This window comes from Haematobia irritans, chromosome 4 (genome assembly GCF_050003625.1).
Source record: "Haematobia irritans isolate KBUSLIRL chromosome 4, ASM5000362v1, whole genome shotgun sequence".
In the NCBI taxonomy this organism is placed as follows: domain Eukaryota; kingdom Metazoa; phylum Arthropoda; class Insecta; order Diptera; family Muscidae; genus Haematobia; species Haematobia irritans.
The window spans coordinates 186,506,899-186,517,531 of NC_134400.1; the positions used below are offsets into that span (position 1 = coordinate 186,506,899).

A 10,633-nucleotide genomic window follows, 5' to 3' on the forward strand; every position below is an offset into this window, starting at 1 on the left:
GTTGAAAAAATGACCCTAATTTTCTTAAACTCCTAAAACATATATATCGAGCGATAAATCATAAATAAACTTTTGCGAAATTTCCTTAAAATTGCTTCAGATTTATATGTTTCCCATATTTTTTTACTAACATTGCGTTCCACCCTAGTGCATTAGCCGACTTAAATTTTAAGTCTATAGATTTTGTAGAAGTCTATCAAATTCTGTCAAGATCGAGTGATATTTAAATGTATGTATTTGGGACAAACCTTTATATATAGCCCCCAACACATTTGACAGATGTGATATGGTATCGAAAAATTAGATCTACAAAGTGGTGCAGGGTATAATATAGTAGGCCCAGCCCGACTTTAGACTTTCCTTACTTGTTTTTTACTAACATTGTGTTCCACCCTAGTCCATTAGCCGACTTAAATTTTGAGTCTATAGATTTTGTAGAAGTCTATCAAATTCTGTCCAGATCGAGTGATATTTAAATGTATGTATTTGGGACAAAGCTTTATATATAGCCCCCAACACACGGATATAATATGGTATCGAAAATTTAGTTCTACAAAGTGGTGCAGGGTATAATATAGGCGGCCCCGCCTGACTTTAGACCTTCCTTACTTGTTTAAATACAATTTTGACAAAATTTTCTATAAAATCAATACATTTTGACAAACATTTTTTCTATAGACATAAAATGTTGACAAAAATTTCTACAGAAATAAAATTTTGACAAAATTTTCTATAGAAATAAAATTGTGACACAATTCTCTATTGAAATACTATTTTGGCAAAATTTTCGATAGAAATGAAATTTTGACAAAATTGTCTATAGAAATAAAATTTTGACAAAATAATCTATATCGTTTGTTAAGGACTTGCTGCATCTAACCTTTACATTCCTATTGATCCGTGGACCATTTTTTGCTGGGTTATCATCATCTTATCTCGTTTTCTGAAAATCCAGCCGAATTGACTTTTAATATTGGACAAAATAAAAAAGACAACGTTTGATAGTAGTCAAAATCGACTGATCCAACTTTAACAAAAAAAAAATTATGTAAAGATACGATTAAGATATACTTGGGGCCATATTAAATAATTAATATTTTCGTTATTTTTTTTTTTTTTTTGTCAACAAGTATTGGTAATTGCCCAATGTTTTTGCTTGATGCCTGTCCTTGGTATACGCAATAAATCAGTCAATGGACTTTCATTTCGTTGGTTTAGTTTTCGTACCAGCTATTGTCTACTCTATATATTAATGACCATAGCCGATAGTCTGCTGACATTTAATATGGTTAGACATAAAGAATTGGAAGTGCGTAACATAGGTACGGATAATGAATTTAAATAAGTCAGATAATTAAAATACAAATCTTTTTTATTTTGTTATAGAACCTTTGGTATTCCACATCACCATACTAATGGCCTCAATGGGATTTCTACGCTTGGCCTCCAAATGGCCTAAGCTAATGAGACACTGGCAACAAGTTGAGAAACAATTGCCCGCCTATCACAGTTGGCAAGAACGTGAAGAGTTGGCCAAGAGAATTAAGGCGGTGACATTTGTTTTGATAACCGTATCGTTGAGTAAGTCCTTTGTAATGATCTGTTCTCTTTGGCCCTACAACTCTTTGATCCTAACGATTATCCTTTTTCTCATATACGAATTTATTTTGTTTTAATATTTTTTTAATTTCCTTTACCTTCTACATCAGCTGAACATCTCTTGAGCACAATTTCAGCCATACACTTTGCCAATTACTGTCCGGCCACCAAGGATCCAATCGAGTCATACTTTCTCAATGTTGTCAGCCAGATATTTTTCATTTTCGATTATTCGCCATGGCTAGCTTGGTTGGGTAAAATCCAAAATGTTCTCATGACCTTCGGTTGGACATATATGGATGTCTTTGTTTTAATTATTGGCATTGGCCTGTCGTCCATGTTTAAAAGGATACGCACTCACCTGGAATACTTCAAGGGTCAGGTGAGTGAATTGACCACTATGGTCAATTTATAACCATTGATGATATTTCGATGGTCAAATATATGGTCATCTCGTTTATTTATTGGATTTTTTATATGAATAAAATAACAAGAAAACCAAAAACCAAGAAGAACTAAAATTTTTTTCATTTTTTTTTTGGTTTTTTTCCTTTTTGTCATCCATGCCAATGTAGTCGATGCCCGAGTCATTCTGGTGCCAAGTTAGACAGCAATATATTTTGGTTTGTGATCTTATCGAAGAGGTGGATGAAGCTGTCTCTGGGATTACATTCCTTTCGTTTGCCAATAATTTGTATTTCGTCTGCATCCAGTTGCTGAAGAGTATTAAGTAAGTCTCGGACTCGAATATTCAATCTTCGTGGATTAGAGAGTGTGGACTGACGTTGAGAACCACAAGTTACTCAAAGTGTCAAAGGTTGATGAAAATCCTCTGGACCATAATGAATTTAACTTGAGGTCATATTTAATTAGATTTACTATACCAGTAATTTGTATTAAAATTTTATGGTCTTGTGTTGACAAGGAGTGCTTGGATGGTGGACAAAAATGTCTGATATCATTGGATTTAGTTAAAATGAATCGCTTTTTGGTACTTTCATCGATGGAAGAACAAAGATGGTGTGCAGATAAGAATTTCAAAGCAGAAAGACTTCTAAAAATAAAATTCTTATAAAATTTTCTATAGACATACAATTTTGACAAAATTTTCTATAGAAAAAAAATTTGACAAAATTTTCTATAGAAATAAAATTTGGCAAAACTTTCTATAGAAACAAAATTTTCAAAAAATGTTCTATAAAAATAAAGTTTTAACATAATTTTCTATAGACATAAAATTTTGACGAAATTTTCTATATTCTATAGATTCTATAGGAAAACAAGTATATATGGCCGTAAGTTCGGCCAGGCCGAATCTTATGTACCCTCCACCATGGATTGCGTAGAAACTTCTACGAAAGACTGTCATCCACAATCGAATTACTTGGGTTGTGGTATCTTAAAACTTCTTAACATCATTTTTTAAATTGTGAGTTAGTCCATACGTGGTATATATTAGACAAAAAAGTTATGTATAGGTAAGTCTACAAATAATTTTTGTGTGATTGGGGATCGATTTATCTGAGGGCTATATATAACTATAGACCGATATGGACTAAGTTAGGCATGGTTGCTAACGGCCATATACTAGAACAATGTACCAAATTTCAAATGACTCGGATGAAATTTGCTCCTCCAAGAGGCTCCAAAACCAAATCTCGGGATTGGTTTATATTGGGGCTATATATGATTATGGACTGATATGGAACACTTTTGGCATGGTTGTTAAATATCATATACTACCACCACGTACCAAATTTCAACCAGATCGGATGAATTTTGCTTCTCCAAAAGGCACAAGAGGTCAAATCTGGGGATCGGTTTATATGGGGGCTATATATAATTATGGACTGATATGAACCAATTCCTGCATGGTTGTTGGATACCATATACTAACATCACGTACCAAATTTCAACCGAATCGGATGATTTTTGCTCTTCCAAGGGGCTCCGGAGGTCAAATCTGGGGATCGGTTTATATGGGGCCCAATAATAATTATTGACCGATTTCGACCAATTTTTGCATGGGTGTTTGAGGCCATACATTAACACCACTTACCAAATTTCAACTGAATGAGATGAATTTTGGTCTTCCAAGAGGCTCCGGAGGTCAAATCTGGTGATCGGTTTATATGGGGGCTATATATAATTATGGACCGATGTGGACCAATTTTTGCATGGTCATTAGAGACCATATACTAACACCACGTACCAAATTTCAGCCGGATCGGATAAAATTTGCTTCTCTTAGAGGCTCCGCAAGCCAAATCTGGGGATCGGGACCGATGTGGACCAAACTTTGCGTGGTTGTTTGACACCATATACTAACACCATGTACCAAGTTTCAACCGGATTGGATGAAATTTGCTTCTCTTAGAACAATCGCAAGCCAAATTTGGGGGTCCGTTTATATGGGGGCTATATATAATTATGGAACGATGTGTACCAATTTTTGCATGGTTGTTAGAGACTATATACAAACACCATGTACCAAATTTCAGCCGGAACGGATGAAATATGCTTCTGTTAGAGGATTCGCAAGCCAAATTTGGGGGTCCGTTTATATGGGGGCTATACGTAAAAGACCTACACCTACCTATATCAATAACAACTGACCTACATCAATAACAACTACTTGTGCCAAGTTTCAAGTCGATAGCTTGTTTCGCTCGGAAGTTAGCGTGATTGACTCAGAATTTCACCACGACCCAAAATATATATACTTTATGGGGTCTTCGAGCAATATTTCGATGTGTTACAAACGGAATGACAAAGTTAATATACCCCCCTCCTATGGTGGAGGGTATCAAAATTGTAACAATAGTTACTATAGAAAATTTTGAAAAATTTTCTATAGAAATAAAATTGTGACAAATTTTTATAGAAATAAAATTTTGACAAAATTTTCTATAGAAATAAAATTTTGACAAAATTTTCTACAGAAATAAAATTTTGAAAAAATTTTCTATCAAAATAAAATTTTGACAAAATTTCCTATAGAAATAAAATGTTGACCAAATTTTGTAGAGAAAAAAATTTTTTGACAAAGAGTAAAAAAAAATATTGTAACAAAATTTTCTCTAGAAATAAACTTTTTGACAAAGTTTTCTATAAAAATAAAATTTTGACAAAATTTGCTATATAAATAAACTTTGACAAAATTTTCTACACCGAAAGAATTTTCTTCGTAAAAAGAACGAAAAATTTCGTTAAAAGTACGAAATTTGTCATTGTTTTACAACCAAAGAAACTTTTCATTAAAAGTACGAAATATTTCGTACTTTTTACGAAGAAAATTTCTTCCAAAATTTTCGTACTTTGTAAGAAAAAAATTCGTACTTTTTATGAAGAATCTTCGTACTTTTTATGAAAAATCTTCGTACTTTTTATGAAACAATTTCGTTCTTTTTATGAAAAATGTTCGTACTTTTTATGAAAAACTTTCGTACTTTTTTTTCAAAAATGTTCGAACTTTTAGAAAAAAAATTACAGTCGAAAGTGCATTTGGTTGTAGTTACAAATGTGAAAAATGACATCACTACTTTACATCTTAAGTTTTTTAATAATTTTTTGCTTTATTGCTTCACTTTTATTCATAGCGCTCTATCACCCAAATGAGAAGTAGCATAGACTTGCATAAAAAAATAGAATACACTCAAGCTCATTATAAAAGACAATTTTATGTCGCGAAAGGAAATTTTAAAACTACAATGAAACTTCTTCGTTATTTCAAAGAAAATGTTTCGTACTTTTTATGAAGAAATTTTAACGCAGAATGTTTCGTAAAATATTCGTAAAAACTTCTTCACAAAATTCATGAAATATGAAGAAAGTTTCGTTAAAAGTACGAACTTTTTACGAAAAAAAATTAATGTAGAATATTTCGTAGAAGTTTCGTATATTCGTAAAATGTTCTTCGAAAAATTTACGAAAATGAATGAAAATTTCGTTATTTTAATGAAGAATTCACGAAGAATAGTTAATGAAGAATTCTTCGTAAAATTAACGAAGAGAATTCTTTCGGTGTATAGAAATAAAATTTTGACAAAATTTTCTATATCAAAAAAAATGTCTATAGACATGAAATTTTTAAAAATTTTTTTATAGAAATACAATTTTGACGAAATTTTCTATAGAAAAAAAATTGTAACAAAATTTTCTATAGAAATACAATTTTGACAAAATTTTCTACAGAAAAAAATTCAATAAAATTTCCTATATAAATTTTTGACAAAATTTCCTATAGAAATAAAATTTTGACGAAATTTTCTATGGAAAAAAATTTTTGGCAAAAGATTAAAAAAAATGTAACAAAATTTTCTCTAGAAATAAATTTTTTGACAAAATTTTCTATAAAAATAAAATTTTGACAAAAATTGCTATAGAAATACACTTTGACAAAATTTTCTACAGAAATAAAATTTTGACAAATTTCTATAGAAATAAAATGTTGTCAAAATTTTCTATAGAAATAAAATTTTGATAAAACTTTCTATAGAAATAAAACATTGACAAAATTTTCTTTAGAAATACAATTTTTGACAAAATTTGCTATAGTAATACATTTTTGGTTTTTTTGAGTATTGTTGACCTATTTTATTATTATTCTGATTATCCATTAAAATTTTCCATAGAGATACAATTTTGACAAAATTTTCTAGAGAAATCAAATTTTGACAAAATTTTCTATAGAAATAAAATTTTGACGCAATTTTCGACAGAAATAAAATGTTTGTCAAAATTTTCTATAGAAATAAAATGTTGACAAAATTTGCTATAGAAATAACCTTTGACAAAATTTTCTATAGAAATAAAATTTTGTCAAATTTCTATGGAAATAAAATTTTGACAAAATTTTCTATAGAAATAAATTTTTGACAAAATTTTTTCTAGAAATATCATTTTTACAAAATTTTAGATAGAAATAAAATTTTCTATAGAAATGAAATTTTGACAAAATTTTGTATAGAAATAAACTTTGACAAAATGTTCTATATAAATAAACTTTGACAAAATTTTCTATATGAATAAAATTTTGACAAAAATTTCTATAGAAATAAAATTTTCACAAAATTTTCTATAGAAATAAAATTTTGACACAAATGTTCTATACACTGTTAGAAAAATATCTTTTTCATATGTTCCGATATAAACAAAATGTGTTTCGGGCACAATTTTAAAACACAATATATTTAAGTGCGAACAGGTAATGTTCCTAAACTAACACTAAATGTTTGGGACATCTATGTTAATATGTTAGAATATATTATGTTTGGGGCATGAATGTTTCATAAAAATCATATGTGTGAATGCAAACATATATAAATTTACAAATTTCGACTAAACATACATATGTTGTGATATTTTATTCAAAGCGACAGAGAGAGTATAGAGAAAGAAATAGAGATGGAAACCGGGAGCGTTGACGAAAGATATCAACATAACACAGCAAAAGAATCAAAAGAGAACAATTTCTGTGAAACCGCTTGTATGTTGTTTCGGAAAACTGTTTTATGATAAGGCCAAAAATTTGATATGCTTAAGTCTAAATATTATTTAATTTGAATAAAGAGAATAGACATTCGTAACCAAGAGAATAGACATTTGAAAAACAAACAGCATATGTTTTCGCCTTGAGAGCAGCATTTTATGTATGTGTGGACATGTGTTTTGTTTATCATGTTGGCATTATGTTCACAATTTTTTTTTTTGGTTCGTTAAAAGAAATCAGGGGTCTTCATAAAAATAACGAAAGGGCACTATACTCTTTTTAGAGTTGGGACAGTAAAATGAAATAAGGAGGAAATAGTGAAAAATTACACAGTAAAATGTATAAAAACCAAGTTTAGTTCCTCTTTGTTAATAAGTAGTCCACGAGGAGTTGACGGACACCTTCAAATATAAAAGCGGGTATTAAGTTCGAGTTTACAGCTAAAACAATTTAAAAAGTTTATTTTCTTTAAAATGAATTATTAAAGAAAAATAAAAGACATTTTAGAGCGATGTTCACGCCTAAATAAATTTATGTTTATATTATAAAATTATTTATGTATGTTTATACTGGACTCCACGTTCTTCTTTTGTTAGAGTTTTTGAATTCCTTCCAAATTTTAAAGTTTTGTACCAAAAACAGTTTTTGTTGTTATTTTTGCAATAAAAAATAATATTTTATCCAAAAATCAGTCAATTTCGTTTATATCAAGCACTGTTACTGAGTATAAATCTTTAAGTTTCGAAGTTTCATTATAAAAATTTAATATAGTATAAATATACATGTGTAAATAAAAAAAGTGTTCGGTCGGAGCAGGAATTGAACCCACGACCCTTTGCATGCAAGGCAGACATGCTAACCACTGCTCCACGTGGCAAACAAATGTATGTTTCTATTAAATAATGTTATGTTTGCATGGGCTCGTGGGCGCTGCAAACTATGCTATATAAATGTAACTTATAACGATAATTGTCTAATGGTGACTGTAACAGCTACGTAGCCCATTGGATAGTGTGTTGGCTTACAAACTGTATGGTCCTCGGTTCGATTCTCCGTGCAGGCGAAAGGTAAAATTTAAAAAATTTATAAAAGTGAATAATTTCTTCAACATTATTTGTGTTACAGAAAAAGGTGCCAAGAACTAAAAAATTTCGTGGAAGTGAAAATTACGAGTATGTTAGGGAATGAGCACTATCGTGTTTGGGAAAAATTCTTCCAAGCATATAATATTTTTGGCTCAAAATGCTTCCAAGCATATAATATGCTCACATAAAACAAACATATTAATGTTTCGGCAGTATCCAATAATATATGTGCTTCCTGCAAAATATGTTTGGAACATATGTTAAAGAAGCGATTTTTTTTGAGGGTGTAGAAATAAAATTTTCACAAAATTTTCTATAGAAATAAAATTTTGAAAAAATTTTCTATAGAAATAAAATTTTCTATAGAAATAAAATTTTCACAAAATGTTCTATAGAAATAAAATGTTCTATAAAATCAATACATTTTGACACAATTCTCTATTGAAATAAAATTTTGACAAAATTTTCTATAGAAATAAAATTTTAACAAAATTTTCTATAGAAATAAAATTTTGACAAAATTTTCTATAGAAATAAAATTTTGACAAAATTTTCTATAGAAATAAAATTTTCTATAAAATCAATACATTTTGACACAATTCTCTATTGAAATAAAATTTTGATAAAAAATATAATCGATACTGCAGCTTGTTAATGGGATCGATAACAACACATTTATCGATATTTTACTTACCTCCGACAATTCTTACAGTTAGGCCACACTGTTGCAAATATATCAGTTTCAAAAGTCCTATGGATTGATATCCAGGGGTTTTGGTGGCCAATGTCCAAGGTTGTTGCCAAAATGGTTGTCTACCCTAGGCTTCAATACTAGAAAATGTTGCCACTGTCGATGTAAACGAGCGGGAGCAACCATTAGCCATTACGGCGCCAACACCATTGCCATCAGCGGCACTTGGGATCTGGAGGCCAATCGTATGTGTAAATTTGCAACATTTCATGGGATAAAAGCAAATTGTATAACTGGTCTCTTGCTCTTTTTGGAACCTCAATGACTTTAGTCCAAGCTCACTTTTTAATATGAATTGGTTCCGTTCTTGCGAAAGGGTAGGTTGGGTTAGGTTGAAAACAGGATTCTGGTTTCCTTGTCTCATGTTGACTGGCAGTATCCACCTTGTTTTCCAGTAACTTTGTGTCCCGAACGAATTGCCTAATATGTCCATGTTTTAATGAAATTTTCTTTCTGCTCTTCTTCATTTTTCAGTACAATGCCTTCGGTTGCCCATGCTATTTATTTTTATTTTTCTCTGCTATTTTTACTCGCACGAACCTTGGCTGTATGCCTCTATCTGGCCGAGGTCAACGAGCGATCACGGGAACTGCTACCGATTTTAAAACAAATCCCTTCAACTGCCTACAACAATGAAGTGGAAAGGTTTATTATGGAAATCAATGGAATGACTGTGGCCATGACAGGCATGAAATATTTCGATATAACCAGGAAATTGGTACTAACTGTAAGTTTAGTTGTACACTTCACACTTGACCAAAATCAAAAGTCAATGAAGTACTTACATAAAATCAATCCTAATATTGGACTGATTATAGCATATACACCCTAGACAAAAAACAATTAAAATGTTTGCATTCGAAATGTAAGCCAAACCGAGCTTATGGGGGCTCCATAATTCCCTGTATGTTTATCCATTTCAGGTAGCTGGAACAATTGTCACTTATGAACTGGTTTTGATTCAATTTCATGAGGACCAACATCTATGGAACTGTGACAACGATTAGCTAGCCTTAGGACCTAGCTACAGCCGCTATCCATTCGTGTTCAGCCCACTAGCCAACAAATTGCGCATGCGTCTTTGCTCATTCATTCAGTGATCCATCCATGTGCTGGCTGACCCATATGGTCTCATTAACTTGGATTTCATTGGCCTGCTAGTTTCGTTCGTTTGTAAGTTAATTGTAATCTTGTATGGCCATCAGTTACAAGACATCTATTGATATCTCATGTATTTTGTGTAAATAAACGAACTTGTTCATTTTTCCTAATTTAAACAAAAAGGAAATAAAAATGCGTTAAAAATGCATGATTGACATTTTTCTATTGAAGTTTTTAGGTCTGTTGTATTTCGTTTCATTTATGGTGCGGCGCTTTGTTCATCTTTTTTTCCTCTGGCTAACGACTATGTCGGAAGAGACCACAACGAAGGCAATCATTTCCTTTGACCATAAATCATGTTTATAAACTATGTTTTCCATTGAAATTCATTGGAACCATTGGAAAAACATATGACCTAAATCAATGTTTAGGATGTTTAGCTTACAATGTAAACGTATAAAAAAATGATGGATCTGATGAGATATTTTTAATCCACAACCATATCTGTTTAGATATACCATATATCTAGATAGATCTGGTTAGATGTGAAAAAGGGTAATATCTCATCTGATCTGATTTCACATTTGACTAGATCTCAAAATTTTA

General features: G+C 30.8%; 1 protein-coding gene across 1 annotated transcript; it reads left to right on the top strand.

The window, feature by feature from the left end:
• The first annotated feature begins 1,144 nt into the window (after positions 1–1,144).
• Positions 1,145–10,013, top strand: LOC142235162 (gustatory receptor 5a for trehalose-like). Its single transcript, XM_075306420.1, has 6 exons — positions 1,145–1,322; positions 1,387–1,581; positions 1,710–1,981; positions 2,175–2,329; positions 9,401–9,653; positions 9,850–10,013. Exons 1-6 carry the CDS (start codon positions 1,160–1,162, stop codon positions 9,931–9,933), a joined length of 1,122 nt encoding a protein of 373 aa, XP_075162535.1. The 5' UTR covers positions 1,145–1,159; the 3' UTR covers positions 9,934–10,013.
• The last annotated feature ends 620 nt before the right edge of the window (positions 10,014–10,633 follow it).

What these genes read in the sequence shown, in the direction of transcription:
- LOC142235162 (XM_075306420.1), top strand. Translation starts at nt 1,160, where the DNA reads ATGCCTGTCCTTGGTATACGCAATAAATCAGTCAATGGACTTTCATTT. An exon ending in ATTGGAAGTGCGTAACATAG is followed by an intron (nt 1,323 to 1,386) that starts GTACGGATAATG and finishes ATTTTGTTATAG; the next exon opens with AACCTTTGGTATTCCACATC. An exon ending in CAGTTGCTGAAGAGTATTAA is followed by an intron (nt 2,330 to 9,400) that starts GTAAGTCTCGGA and finishes TTCATTTTTCAG; the next exon opens with TACAATGCCTTCGGTTGCCC.